Below are 15,283 nucleotides of genomic sequence, written 5' to 3' on the forward strand. Positions count from 1 at the left end.
TTCTTTCGTTCATGGATTCACTGGTTATGCTTAGTTTCACGTTTTAAAGACCAAGAACAAGAAGTCCAGAGAGGGGGGCTCTCTTTTTCGGCAGTTAGCTAAGCTGCTCCAATCTCTTCACTCACTCTTTTGCAAGTACGAAAATAGATTACCTCAAATTTATTTTTTGTGGATTGGACTTTGTCAGCTTCAAAGCTGTCACCGCGAGAGCTTTGATAATGGCGTCCGCGAAACCAACGATGACAACCCGATTTCCACCACCATAGAATGCTACGCTTGCACTCAAGTCGGCGTTCCGGTTTTCCATTCCTACCATCATCGTATTCGAAAAGGAAATGGAGGCCGGCTGCTCATCGGAACCTGAGATAACCCAACCGAAGAACCATGCCGAGTAGCTCCAGCTATAGCATATCGACATTTACATTACAATTCTCCACCTCCTAACCCGTGTTCGTTTAAACCTTGTAACTTCAAGGCTGCACAAACCCCTCAATCCACAAGCAATTGGCACCTCTTAACCAAAGTCTTGAGCACGTGGAGCCACCGCTTGAAGACAAAACAAATGACAAGCTCCAAGAAAGGAGGACCCCGGGCACAACCGAAGGGAATCCAACAATGGCGATCTTGCCGATTCCATACTCCATCAAATCGCACCCAAAAATCAACCTTTTTTCCACCCCACGTTCAGTCTCCACTGCACATCAACCTCATCCGCCGAGTTTTCAATCATCATGCATTTTGGTCACCAAGTAACGGTCCCGCATAATTATCGACGTTCGGCTTCTCGGCTAACGATATTCGCTCACTTGTTTAGCTTTCATCCTCATGCTGGTTTGGTTGCTGCATTATCGCTGAGGTATCGAGTATGGTTCATACAACGGTTCTCGAGTTTTCAATGTTCACCCATTTCTTATTTTCTGTGGATTCATATTTCTCTCCGGCGAAGCGATGATGGTGTACAAGACGGTGCAAGCGACACTGAGAAGAAAAAAGGAGCCATGCTTCTTGGAGAAATTATTTATAAGGTAACAGCATTTGTGATGTATTTATCGGTCCGGTGGATTGTTTTGCTTGGTTACTAGTATGTTTTAGGCATTGGATTTAGATTTGAGAAAGCTGTTGTAATGCTTACTGCCATGTTTATCGAAAACAAAACCCTTTAAATATGTCATGCATATGGACCCATATTCATTTGCTTCATGTAACTACGTGTATGTGGTTTTTATTTTTGTTATTTTTAAAATGGTAACCACGTGTATGTGATTTTTATTTTTGTGATTTTTATTTTATTATTTTAGTATTTTTTTTCTCTTTTTTACTAACTTTTATTTATCTTTGTTATTTATTGCATTTACTTTTTTATTATTATTATATTAATATTTTTTTCTTTTTTCATATTTATTTTTATTTTACAATATGATAATATTTTCGACTTTAGGAATACTTAATTGATCGAAGGTAAGTAATTTAAATCGAGATTTAAATTTAAATTTTTGCCATAAAGACAACCGACAAATTAATTAGAACCGAAAAGACGGTTCAAGAGTTCTAATCATTCATTGACCGTAACCGACTCTCGAACCCAACACATTTCTGGTAAAACGTAAATCAGGTAAGATGATATCCGATCTACCTAAAATTATCGATGATGACTCTAACCCAATTTCCTAAGTCGAAGTCCAATTCCAGACCCACCCGAAAGACGGTTCCGACAATGTTATTCAATACTTTATTATTATTATTATTATTATTATTATTATTATTATTATTTGAATTGACATGTAATGAATAAATTAAACTTGGGAGTTACTAATTGAATGTTTTCTTCTATACTGCTGAATATGATGGTAGGTAATTGAACTTAGGATTACGATGCTCTTGTCCTTTGGATCCTCCAAGAAATTAAGTTTAGCATGCAATATCATATATTTGAATGATTCATGATCATAAGAATGCAGGACAAAAGAAGGTAAACTGTTGGTGTTTTACGCTATACTCGCTTATCGGTGAAGAAGAAAACAAAAGCTCTTAAGTTAATAAAAAGTGAATCTTTCTCATAATAAAGTAAAAGGGAAATTTAATTCAGACTTCAATGATAGAGGGAGAAACAACTTACATTAACTACTGGGCAATCGTAGATAATATAACCTTCCCAAGAGTATAAAAGCCAAAATCAACATAGCACGATTGGCCTACGAACAAATTTTTTTTCACAGGTTCTGAGCAGCTGTGTTCAAATTTTCTGCTAAGCCAAGTTGAGTCCTAGTAATACTCGACAAGTATAACAACAGCAACTGATCCTGCACGCAAAATCCTCAAGAATTAGTTCTTATATGATTTCACAACAGATATGATCTTAACTTAAAGCACAATTGTTATGACATTTATAAATTAAATCGAACTCAATCCTACCTGCAGACTGTCATTTACAAGCTTATCAAAAGCAGGAGGCGATAGTTTAGGTAAAGCTGCTACAGTATCTGATATAAATCTGCCAATGCTATTATCCGCTGCAACATGCCCTTCCTGATAATGTAAATGAATGTCATAAAAGGCAGCAGCTGAGACAAAAATAAATACAATGGAGCTAATATGCATACCACAACACCATCAACATATTTGTAGATATCATCTATTAAAGCCAACAGTCTTTGCATTGTTACTTCCATTCCTTCCAGATCAGTTGGCAATTTGTCAACCGATGTTGTCTTGAGGATGTCAACTGATTTTACAACAAAGTACTTCAATTAGACTGTATAGAGATTTCTCACATGCAGCTGTGGGTTACAGAAAGTGTTATAGACTGGATTTTTGTAGAGAAGAATGTCGAAAGAAAATAGGTTTTAGAAGAAGAATTGAGAGATTTCAGAAGAAGTTTGCATCATTCATTTTCTAAGCAAATTTTTACAATCAAGCCTAGTATTATTTAATTACATGAGCCATAGAATTCCTGCCAGCTACTTTAGGGGCTCATGATCAGTCTTAATAATAAATGATGCACTTTCCAAATAATGCCTCCATTTAGACACAGCCAAGAGAATAGCAAGATATTCTCTTTCATAAATAGATAATGCTGAGTGTCTAGGGCTTAGAGCTTTACTCAAATAAGCAATAGGTCTTCCCTCCTGAGATAAAACAGCCCCTACACCTCCTGAGCTAGCATCTGTTTCTAAATAAAATGTTTTAGAAAAATCAGGCAATGCTAAAACTGGAGCAGAACACATAGCCTTCTTAAGATCTTCAAAAGCACTGTAAGCAGCAGAATTCCAATGAAAACCATCCTTTTTTAACATCTGTGTTAATGGTTTGCTAATAATACCATAGTGCCTAATAAATCTTCTGTAATATCCAGTTAGACCTAGAAACCCTCTGAGAGATTTAAGGGTTTTAGGCTGAGGCCAATTCTGCATAACTTCCACTTTGCTAGGATCAGTAGACACTCCTGCAGCAGAGATAATATGACCAAGATATTCCACTGTCGTCTGGCCAAAAAAACACTTAGATAACTTTGCAAATAACTGGTTCACCTTCAAAACTTCCAAAACAAGCCTCAAATGTTCAACATGTTGTTGCATACTGCTGCTATAAATCAAAATATCATCAAAGAAGACTAAAACAAATTTTCTAAGAAAGGAACTGAACAGCTCATTCATGAGAGCCTGAAATGTAGCAGGTGCATTAGTAAGGCCAAAAGGCATTACCTTAAACTCATAATGCCCTTGATGAGTTCTAAAGGCAGTTTTGTAAATATCTTCTGGTTTAATTCTAATCTGCCAATAACCTGATCTCAAATCAATCTTAGAAAAGTAAACTGCCCCATTTAACTCATCCAATAAGTCTTCCACTATAGGAATAGGAAACTTATCTTTGATGGTCAAACTGTTTAGTTGTCTGTAGTCCACACAAAACCTCCAAGTGCCATCCTTCTTTTTAATAAGAAGGCAGGGAGAGGCAAAAGGGCTCCTGCTTGGCTGAATGACAGAAGAAGAAAGCATAGCAGCTATCTGTTTTTCAACTTCAGTCTTCTGATTATGAGGAAATCTATAAGGCCGTAGATTAACAGGTGTGGCAGTAGGTATTAGTGGAATTGCATGGTCATGTGACCTCTGAGGAGGTAGGCCTTCTGGTTCAGCAAAAACCTTGCTGTATTTATCCAATATAGGTTGCAATTCTATAGGAACAGAAGAAGAGTGTCCTGTCATAGTCAATAGGATAATATGACCAATAATATCAGAATCCCTTGCACTCATTTTAAGCAAAGTAGCTCCTGATATTTGATATAATTCAGTAGAGGGTTGTTGACCCTGAATACAAATCTGTTCCCCTTCATGATCAAAACTTAGTGTCATATTATTAAAGTCCATCAAAATTGGACTGAATAACTTCATCCAATCAACTCCCAATACCATGTCACTGCCTCCCAATTTAAGTAATCTAAAATCATGGGAAAAAGTATGTCCTTGCATTTCCCATTTAACCTTGTTGCATCTAGCAGAACTGAACAACTGTTGGCCATTAGCCACAGTAATAGCCAAAGGATAAGCAGTATTAATCTGTATGCCAGCATCAGCCCATGTAGGAGTTAAAAAACTGTGTGTACTGCCACTGTCAATTAGGATATTCATGGTTTTCCCTGAATAGTGCCCTGTATTCTCAATGTATTATGGCCAATGCAGCCAGTAATAGCATTCATAGAAATTTCCAGATTTTCCTCTTCTTGTTGTTGAATTTGCTCAGCATCAGTAGGACATACCTCTAATAGAGAAGGATCAACTTCTTCAGTAATCATATTCAATTGCCTGGTTTTACACTGATGGCCCGGCAAATACTTTTCACCACATTTAAAGCAGAGGTTATTTTGCCTTCTGTAATCCATAAGATTTTGCTTTGGATTTGGTACTGCTGTAGGTTTTGTAGGTATTGGCAGTGTAGGTTTAGATGTATATAAGGGGTTTGGGTAGGGTGGGTTTTTAAAAGAAGACCTCACTCTTCTGTTCTCAAACTCCACAGACAGTTCATACAGTTTGGCCTGTTTAGATGCTTCAGATAAGTTTTTAGGATCTAAAGCCTTGACCCTATGCTTGATATCATCTCTAAGTCCACTAATAAAAAGTGACACAAAAAATTCCTCAGTCAAAGTAGGATTCTGCAACAACATATGAGGTTGTAACTCCTCAAACTTCTCTTGATAATCTTCCACAGACCCTTTCTGAGTCAATTTAGTGAACTCCTCAACAATATCAGAAAAAGTTCTATCACTGAATCTATGACAAAGATCAGCTTCAAATTCATGCCATGTCACATGGTGTTTCTGCATAATGTAACCATCAAACCAAACTTCTGCCTTGCCTGTTAAATACATTGTAGCTAGTTCCACTCTCTGCTCAACAGGAACCCCACAAATAGAAAAGTATTTCAGGCACTTCTGCACCCACCCTCTCGGATTAACCCCTTCAAAGGAAGGAAGTTCTATTTTAGGTCTATTCCACATAATCCCAGAACTAAATGAACTCCCTGGCCCCTTTTTTTCAGCATCTAGTCCCACTATAATAGGTCTAGATTCACTATTTTCACCCATTTGATTCTCAGGCCTATAACTGTTCTTAATGGCTAGACAATCATCAGGTTTAGACTTTAATATCCCAGGTTCATCAGTTTTATAAGTAAACCTAGATTTATCATTCAGCACAGTCACCATAACAGGAGTCTTTTCCTTATTTTTAGAAGTATCAAGAGATTGTACCTGCTCACCCACAGATTGCACTTGGTCACCAGTTCTGCCTGTCAATATCTTCAATAGCTCTTCCACATAGCCCTGATTCGTTTCCATTCTAGACTCCAGTGCATTGATTCGATTCTCTTGATTTTCCCACCATTTGGGTGGATTGGTTTCATCCCGTCCTTGTTTAACTAAAGCAGTTAATTCTTCAATCTGCTTTTGCAACCCTGATAAATCAGCTTCAGCCATAGTTTGATTCTTCTTTGGCATGCCAGAATCGAGGCTCTGAATACCAATTTGTTATAGACTGGATTTTTGTAGAGAAGAATGTCGAAAGAAAATAGGTTTTAGAAGAAGAATTGAGAGATTTCAGAAGAAGTTTGCATCATTCATTTTCTAAGCAAATTTTTACAATCAAGCCTAGTATTATTTAATTACATGAACCATAGAATTCCTGCCAGCTGTCCAGTGTCATAACAACTATCTAACAGAATGATTCTTCTCTTTCTATTCTTTCTCAGATACTGGGCCTTCGTGTTGGGCTGCTCCATCACGCCATTCCCTTCCAGGCCTGCTCCTCTGCTGTGGTAAGTTTCCTTTGCCTCTCACGTGATTTTAATTCCCAATCCTATCTTCAATCCCTAACCCTCGATCCCCATTTCCCAATTGCTCCTGCTTCCTCATCTCTCTTCTTCGATGCTTCCTCTTCTCTCTTCTTCTCCAACCATAACAGAAAGATGGACAAATCAAGCAGGGGCATAACTACAAAGTAACTAATGATAAACATTCCTCTTCTCAGACAAGCATTGAGCCTGGGTGAGAACATCTACATGCATGCACATTTGTTTATACACGCAAACAGAGAGACAGATAGAATACAGAATATCACAAATTCATAACAGAAACACTGTAGTATCTATATAGGGTTTAAGTGATGCATACATCCAAGTCGTTCAGCTTCAACCATACGTAGATCTAGAGGAATTTCTTGGAATTGAGCAGCAAGTTGTCGGTCTCCAAGAGCTAAATTGACTGAAACATAAGCCTTTATGGTACCCTCTCCATTCCTAAATCCCGTATCTACTGTCAGATGAACAGGGTTAGGAACTTCCCTGGAATAAAAATCATGGATCAATGCACTACCTCCTGTGACCCCAAGACCAGTAGAATACCTGGAAAAGTTGCAAAAAATTAATTAATGGCCATGCTGGAAGTATAACAGAAATATACAAACTCGAATCTGGAGGGGTATTGACAGTGGGGAAAATAACATGCTGAAGAAACACATTCAAATAGTAGGTATGGAGTTGAGAAATTACCATCCGACAATGACTTCTTTTGGATTCACTTTTTGCTGGGATACTAGCATATTATGATGGTATTCGATGTCCAAAGCAACCTGCAGGAATAAAAAAATTATAAAAGCAACTTGGGGGAAGAAAACACTGGACAGCTCTAAGCCCATCAAAACATTTCCTTATTGGCGTCATTTAGGAAGTCGATTTTTTCCCAAGTAACTATTCAAAATCATGAATCTGAACCAAACAGTGGCTGCAAAAAAAATTATCCACATCAGTCGCACAATGTTAAGACTTAATTATCTATTCCCCGTAGAAAATTGTGCTCTTATTTGGAGTTTGGAATGATAATCAGCAATTCCAAAACAAAAAAACAGAGCAAATAAGCTGTGAGAACTCGAACCTCACATGCAATTCAATAGTGAATGAAACAAATAATTGTTTCAAAGCAATCTGATTTGTATTTTTTTCGCAAATCCTATCATCAATCATTTATACTTCCAACACTGTTTAAGTATAAAGAAACAAATTCAATTTGCAAAGAAAAATTAAGAAAAACTAAATAATTAAAAAAAAACCCTGATATCGGTATCATAAATCTGTTTTTTAACAAATTGCTCTAAAAATTTCACCTAATAAACAGAGAGTCCAAATTTACCTATAAGCTAGACAGATCTCAAAAAAAAGTGAAAAAAATTAAAAATACAAAACTTAGAAGATCAAAATGAGGGCACCTGTTCGGCAGATTCGGTGTGAGGAACAGCATACGAGTTACGTATATCAACGGTGCCGTCAGGGAGGACAGAGCCGAGGAGCGTGCCGATTACACGCTCAGCTTGGTCGGGACGCCTGACATAGCAATCGCAGATATTAAAGATGACGAGGGGGTGAACTTTCGCCGATAGGTTCGCTGTGGACTGCGTACTGAACTGCAAAACGGTGCGATCGCCGGCCGGCATATTGCCTCGCCGATCTTCTAGTTTGTCTAGAGGGAAATAACAGAAAGATAGTAGAGTTTAGGGTTCCGAAAGATACAATGATTCGACCTTGTTATCGTTATTCTACTATATGGTCCGACATATTCTTATCAATCTTGTACATCATTGTTTGCCCGATTATACATACTGGACCCAATTTTGGCCTCTTTTTTACTGGGCCCATATTATCCATTTATTTGAATTATAGTTGCTGTCATAAGAAAATCACGTCCCAGAGACTCAAACCAAGTAAATAGAATTCTAATTGAGTTGGGATCCAAGAATCTAAAGTAAATTTTGAGTTGGAGATAAACTTTTTCTTGTCGCCAATTCCATCTAAACCAAGACATATTTTCAAGATCTTATTCATTCATGAACGAAGATTGATTTAGATGCATGGTTCACATTCTGGTGTTTAAAGTCGTATGCTTGTTAGGTTTAAATTTAGGCTGTGACAGAGGCACTATACCAACGGATTTGTAGATGGTGTCGATCTTCATAGCCGTGATTCCAAGATCGTAAGTAAGCCCTACAGATTGGATGATTCAATAGTAGATTCTGTCTTTTTCCATTATACCAATTGTTGGCACTCGGGGATGATGGATGCGCATAAACTTTGCAACTTTACAAGGAACTATTAAGTATCGACTAAAAAAAAACTATCGAGAGAATTGTCCTACTGACTTGATTATTCCACTTAGCGACTGTGATTAACCATCTGGGTTTTTTTTCTTCTTTTCATCCAACGGTGAAGATCAAGATCCTACTCTGGTTGCGTGGCGTTGACTCTACTCGCATTCGCGAACCGGGACCGCGGCAGTTCTCCTTCCTTGTTGGGATGGACTGCTGACGTCGCTTCGCTCGACCGCTCTTCTTCTCCACGGTGCGTTTAGAAACTATCACCAAAATACTGATAACTGTTTGGTATTCAAAATTAAACTTAAAGCTGTGGACTTGGTAAGTCTTCGTCATGTTTAAATAATTAATAAATGATTTATATTTGATACGATGATAGTTCATTATTAATGAATTATATTAAGACAACAAATAAATCTGTATGAACTTTAACGCTATACAACAACAACAACAACAAAACCCAATTCCCATATGTATGGGGTAAGGGGGAGGTAGGGTAGTAGGTTGCTCCCAACGCCAGGTTGAGAGTAGCTTCCGTGGAAGACCTCCGGCAGTCAGAAAATTAAAAATATAGATAAAATGCAGTGCATATATAAATAAATACATAGCTAAACAATATTCATATGCAGTCATTAAAAAATATTAGTGGAGGGATTTTGATTAGTAAAGTAAACATCATCTACCCTCATTTTTGTACAGGGAAGATATGCGATTGTAATGAATACTTGAAGAAGATATGATCTCTTGAAGAAGTCAATTTCACACTATGCATCGTGCCCTAGGATTGGCTCTATGCATAATAGTATGGAGTGAGCCTGATCCTCCATCAGATTCTCTTTTAAGATTTCTTCACCATGTGGATCTGAACTCCAGAAACGGTCGCCAATCGAATTGATAGACGAGATCAATAACAAAGACAGCTTGAACAACACATTTAAAGAAATTAAGGATTTGAAGACGGATGAGGTTTTTTCAGTTGACGTTGATGTTATATTTCCTTGTTCTTCGGTAGAATTCGCTCTCACGGTTTGGCAAAGTGCCCCCATACGATGGTGGGATACGTTCCCCGTATGCATTGGGTGAATGAAAAGGTATGCATCTGTGTTGCAGTAATTTATTGCTGGTGATTTGATATTAACATTTACTTGGTTTCATGGTCATCTTTATGCAGGAAGTTAAGTACAAGTACATATATGGTGGATGGTGGTCTGTTTGGTTGACTGGTACATATAACATGGTGCTCTCAAAGGCTGCCTTCTTCCACAAGAAGTACCTTAAACTTTACACTGATGAGATGCCTGCATCAATTGAACAATATATTGTTCGAAAAAAGGTAAATTACTTTGATGGATTTAATATTTATATTAAATTCATAGTACTTTTAAATACTTTTAAATATTATAAATTAAAAGATATTATTTAATTTAACTTTGAATATTAAAGATAATTATATACTTTTGTATATTTTAATTAAATTAATATTTATTTAGTTTGAATAATAAAAGGAGTGTATATATGTTTAATATTTTAAACTTAAAAGATATTATTATCTGTTTAAATATAGATATTAAAAGATGTTTAGTTGGAGTAAAATTCTATTGAAATTCTCCTATAAATACCAAGTAAATCTCTCATGTTTTACAGATCTCAAAAGTTTTCTTCTCTTGAAAATATTTTTCTTCTTCTCAGAAAATATTCTTTTCCCTTAGTTTTTCATGTGATAGTCGAAGGCAAGAAAAGTTTGTGATCTCTACTGTTGTCCTACTGTAGATGATCATCTAGTTGTTGTATTCTGTGAGATAGACGACCAAAGGATCTCGAGCACCAAAGAATACTCGATAGTAACAGTCTGAACCTAATTGTAACCTAAGAAAAAAGTAAAAGAAAGAATTAAATTCTTTAAAAATGAAAGAGAATTAAAAGGAAATAAAATACACTTTATATTTGATCTTGTGATTGAAAATAGTTGAGGCATGTCGCTGTATAGTTTCCTTAAGACAAATTTTCAACCACTCCTTGGTGCTCGAGATCCTTTGGTCGTTTGTCTCCCAGGATACAACAACTAGATGATTAGTTACAGTATCACAATAGTAGAGATCACAAACTTTTCTTGCCTTCGACTATCATCGGAAAAACTAAGGGAAAATAATATTTTCTGAGAATGAGATAAAATAGTTTCAAGAGAAGAAAACTTCCTAATTTTTGAAATCTCTAAAACCTGAGATATTTGCTCAGTATTCATAGGAGAATTTCGAGAGAGTTTTACTCTAACTAAAACTCTTTTAATATCTAAATTTAAACGAATAATAATATCTTTTAAATTTGAATTATTAAATATATATACACTCGTTGGAGTCCCTAATTGAGGACATCAGAAGTTTTTAAGCTCATAACTGGATATTAATATTTCAACATATCTAGCGCGAAGGCAATTTATGTGCTGATATACTCTCCAAATTTGGGTGCTCCCTGGAAGATGATCTTGTGATCTTATGTTCACCATCGACTAAAGTTTCTCGCATGTTAGAAGTTGATAGCAAAGGCGTGTCTTTCTCTAGAGGCTTTTCTTTACAGTAATTTAAACTTTCCTTTTTTGTAACCCTAAAAAACCCACACGTACTTACAATTATTTATTTTCGATTGGACTGGAAGAAATCTGACAACAAAAGAGGTTGCATTGCTTAGTTTGTGGCCTACGTAATAACTTCAAAACCTCACATTAGAAAAATTAGATTACTACGAATTGGCAACCGAGCATAAATGGGAAAAAAACAAGGTACAGTTCCATCACCGATTCTACCCATTCTTGAAGGCAAAGTTACAAATCTTATTAAAGCTCAAACCACCAAACAAAGTGGAAGCATAGAAAAACCAAACAGACGCCTAAACAACATAATTAAAGACCATCAATGTTCACTTTATGCATCCCCTGGGCTTATTGCACCAGAGAATCTTGACTCCACATAAAACCATAAGATGTTGCACTTATATCACTTGGGAAACTGAGACAATATTGCCATGGATCAACACAAGAATCCGACTTGTTTACTGAGAACTCACCCTTCGGTCGGACCAAATTATTTTATCCGACGCAACACCCAAAAATATCATCTAATCCATTTCCTTTTAAATTGAATTCTTATTTGCTTGACAAAATACAATTTAAAAGAATAATTTTAATTCCTCTTATTTTTTTTTACCTTTATATTCATTTTATATAAATAATACCAATCCAATCGTGTTATCCTTTAAAATTTCAAACTTTTTACATCCATTTATTTCTAATGATAAAACATAATCAAAATTTTGACCACCCACACATGGCCGGTGATCTTCCAATGAGGATTTAGAGAAAAAGCTCAACGTGTTTGGGATTTAGTATCAGATATATTAATTTATGATTATATTTGCAATTAAAATAGCATATAAATTCAGAGTATAGATTTTTTAAAAAAGAAATTGGTTTAATTTTATATATCATAATTCCCATTTTAAAAAAAATATTTGTACAAAAATTTTAGAGTATATACAGTCATCATTTAAAAGAATAATTTTAATTCCTCTTATTATTATTTTTCCATTTCTATAATCTCTTAATCGAACGATCGAGTGGTCATCTCTTGGTTGACCGATACCCACCCTGTCTCTGACTCCAAAACTCGCCCAAAAACGTCTTAGCCGCATCCAAACTAGGGAAATAAGTAGGCTCCAGGAATATTTGACTCAATGAGTCCCCTGGGTCCGAACTCGCCACGGGTCTGTTGGCTTTCGCTTCCAAACTCCCCATAACGATCATCAACACTTGCTTGTACCCAAAAAAGAAGCGTTTCAAGGCCGCTTCGATTGCTTGCAATGCTTGTACCAGAAAGACCTTACTACCCTCCTTTTTCTCGGTGTACAACCTCATAGCAGCTTCTTGAATCCTGGGCCCACCTTTAGGATCCACCTCTACTCCCAAAATGAACGGTACCTTGTTTTTTAACTCCTTGGACAGTTTCGTAATTTCGACTAGCCCTTTCGATCTGAAACAAAGCGCCTCCGTTTCGTTCACCGATTTTTTCTGCAACTGGCTTTTCAGGTGAAGGAAATCATCGGGATCCATTAAGAGATGGAGATCTTCGATTTCTTCCAGAAGCTTCCAAATCTTTTCCAGTAAATAACAATCGCCGGCGGCGGTCTCGAAACTTCCGGTATCGATCCTCAAAGCGATGCGTTTCAACAATTGTTTACCCGTTTGGATCCACGATTCGAGAATCTGATGCGTGGTGTAAAGCGTTGCGTTCTCGGGGCTGTCGATGTGATTGTACGGACTGGACTTGAGCGCGTGGAGTTCATTCGGCTTGCAAACGGCGTCGTAATCAAGGTTCGGTTTGCCAGAGAGGTTTGGCTCTCCCAAGCCTAACGTGTAGGGACACCGCCTCATCTCGCACTCGATGGAGTAGAGGATTGTCTGTGCAACGTCTTCGGATTTCTGCCACGTGGCGAGCCGAGGCAACAAGCTGGCTTCGCTCGTTCGGTTCACCACCGTCGTTTCTCCGCGGATCTTCCACACTTCGGCGGAGCTGCTCTCTCGTGTTAGAACACCGTTCGACGATGTCAGATCGACGATCGGTGCCGTTCCCACGGCGGTCTCATCGTCGTTTTCATCTTCACATAGCATAGCGATGACTTCGATCTGACTCGTGGTAAATGACTGGAGTCGACGCGTCCACTCGCGGCGGTTTAAATACAGTCTGGGATCAGACAAAACGATCGAAATAAACCGCAAGGTAATCTCCAACGCGTGCAAAGCCGGCTTCAAAACTACCTCGTTTTGCCAAGAGGGAAACTCTTTCGCCTCCCATAACTTCCTCAGCTCCGGGAGCCGGAGATAATAGTCGTAAGTTTTGGAAGTGGAGGGGGAAGTTGAAAGTGGAGAGGAAACATTCGAGATACGAAGCGGCGCCGGAATTGGAACCTGGAGTTTGTTAGAGAGCTTTGGGGATTTGTTTGGGATGTTAGAAGAAACCATCTTTGTTTTCCAATCAAGATCAACCATTTTCTTCAAAATAAGAAAAAAATGATTTCCTTAAAAAAAAATCTGCTGGTTTTTCAAGTTTGGTATTTTCTTGACCGAAGAGAGATAAGAGATTGGGTATTTATAAGGCGGGCGCTTAAGACAGAAGGACAAGGATTTTCCAAAAAAAAAAATATATATATATATATATATTTTCGTGGGAAATAAGTATAATAAAAAAGAGGCTTATCCGAAATAGATATTTCAGAGGAAAGATTTGGACTGGGTTCTGTTTGTGTAGGTGCGAAGGAAATAGGAAACTGTGGTCCTTTTCGAGTGTCACCGGAAGCGGAACGTTCCAGTTTTTTTACTATTTCTTACAATTACATCAAACTTGTTTTTACAGTCGCTGTCACATTCACACAAGTTTTTAAATTTAGATTTTACGTTTTTTTCTTCTTCATAATATTATAAAAAATCACAGATTAGATTTTAAGGAAACAAAGAAAAGCTTCAAATTCAATTACAAAGCGCCACGAGTTAAGCATACGTTGACATGAATTAGAAATGAAGATATTATATGTTACATAATATTTTTAATTAATCAACATAAATAGTATAAAAGTATATTATCAACAATTAATATTTAATGATAAATAATAAGAAATTATCTTATAGTTTTAAAAATCTATCATTTCCTTCATAGAAGAATTAGAGGCAAAATTATTGATGTTAGAAAGTAAATTTTAGAATAAAATAAAATAGTTGGAAAACAAATTTTTAAATGCCGTTGGTATAACATATTAACATAATCAAAGAATACTTTGTTTTGTATTTTCTAATTTGAATTATGAAATGTGTTCAGTTTCTAAAAATATGTTCATGTTTGGTAATTGAACTTTATTTTCTTATATTTCACTCATTATACTTTCAATTATTTTTAATTTACTCACTGAACTTGATAAATTAAATTTTTTGTCACTCCGTCGTTGAATAATTAAATGAAGTTAAGACATGGCAACTTATATCAAAATGATGTCGTTTTGAATTCTTGAAAAAAAAATTTAGATTAAAACGACATTGTTTTGAATAAATTACGACCACGTCATAACGTCATTAATTTGTTAACATCGGAGTGACAAAAAAAATTCAATCTATAAAGTTCAGTGAGTAAATTAAAAAATTATAAATATGATAAGTGAAATAATAAATAGAGTAAAATTCAGTTATCAAACATGTAGTTTACCCTAAAAATATTTATCATGTAATACAAATTATAATAAGGAAATAAGTTATTAATTAAATCTGGTGCCTATCATTGTACTAAAAAAATAAAACAATAATATTATAGATGGAATTTGAATGTAATAAATTATTTTCCCACAATTCGTGCGATGCTTCCTAATCCTCACTTCGGATGACGCAAAAAGAAAGGTCTTACTGGGTCAAATATCGACAGCTGAGCCAATAATTACGCCTACCATGACCAGATATTTACGATTATGCCATTGTCGGTTTACAGCCTTCAAGGGAGATCATCAAATGATACCCGCTATATATTGTTTGGTTGAATGTTGGAGCCTACCTACTCGATTGATCTGAAAGCTGCCATGGTTTTCTATTTTCTTACAAATTAACGCAGTTATCTAGCACCCGA

General features: G+C 36.4%; 2 protein-coding genes, 1 long non-coding RNA gene and 1 pseudogene across 3 annotated transcripts; 2 read left to right on the forward strand and 2 right to left on the reverse strand.

The window, feature by feature from the left end:
* Positions 1-2,033: 2,033 nt before the first annotated feature.
* Positions 2,034-8,057, reverse strand: LOC120153884 (eukaryotic translation initiation factor 3 subunit F-like). The gene is made up of 6 exons (XM_039165749.1): positions 7,752-8,057; positions 7,039-7,118; positions 6,662-6,891; positions 2,601-2,722; positions 2,413-2,526; positions 2,034-2,300 (listed from the first exon to the last, which is right to left on the reverse strand). Exons 1-6 carry the CDS (start codon positions 7,974-7,976, stop codon positions 2,211-2,213), a joined length of 861 nt encoding a protein of 286 aa, XP_039021680.1. The 5' UTR covers positions 7,977-8,057; the 3' UTR covers positions 2,034-2,210.
* LOC120153885 lies at positions 2,655-6,496 on the forward strand. The gene is made up of 2 exons (XR_005518830.1): positions 2,655-2,795; positions 6,453-6,496. It is a non-coding gene; the product is annotated as an uncharacterized LOC120153885 (long non-coding RNA).
* Positions 8,058-8,477: 420 nt separating the features above from the next.
* On the forward strand, positions 8,478-11,207 carry LOC120153744 (annotated as a pseudogene).
* Positions 11,208-12,228: 1,021 nt separating this feature from the next.
* Positions 12,229-13,757, reverse strand: LOC120153964 (nematode resistance protein-like HSPRO2). Its single transcript, XM_039165821.1, has one exon. It carries the CDS (start codon positions 13,666-13,668, stop codon positions 12,244-12,246), a length of 1,425 nt encoding a protein of 474 aa, XP_039021752.1. The 5' UTR covers positions 13,669-13,757; the 3' UTR covers positions 12,229-12,243.
* Positions 13,758-15,283: the final 1,526 nt, after the last annotated feature.

Source organism: Hibiscus syriacus, unplaced genomic scaffold, assembly GCF_006381635.1.
Source record: "Hibiscus syriacus cultivar Baekdansim isolate YM2019G1 unplaced genomic scaffold, ASM638163v2 tig00111105_pilon, whole genome shotgun sequence".
Classification (NCBI taxonomy): Eukaryota; Viridiplantae; Streptophyta; class Magnoliopsida; order Malvales; family Malvaceae; genus Hibiscus; species Hibiscus syriacus.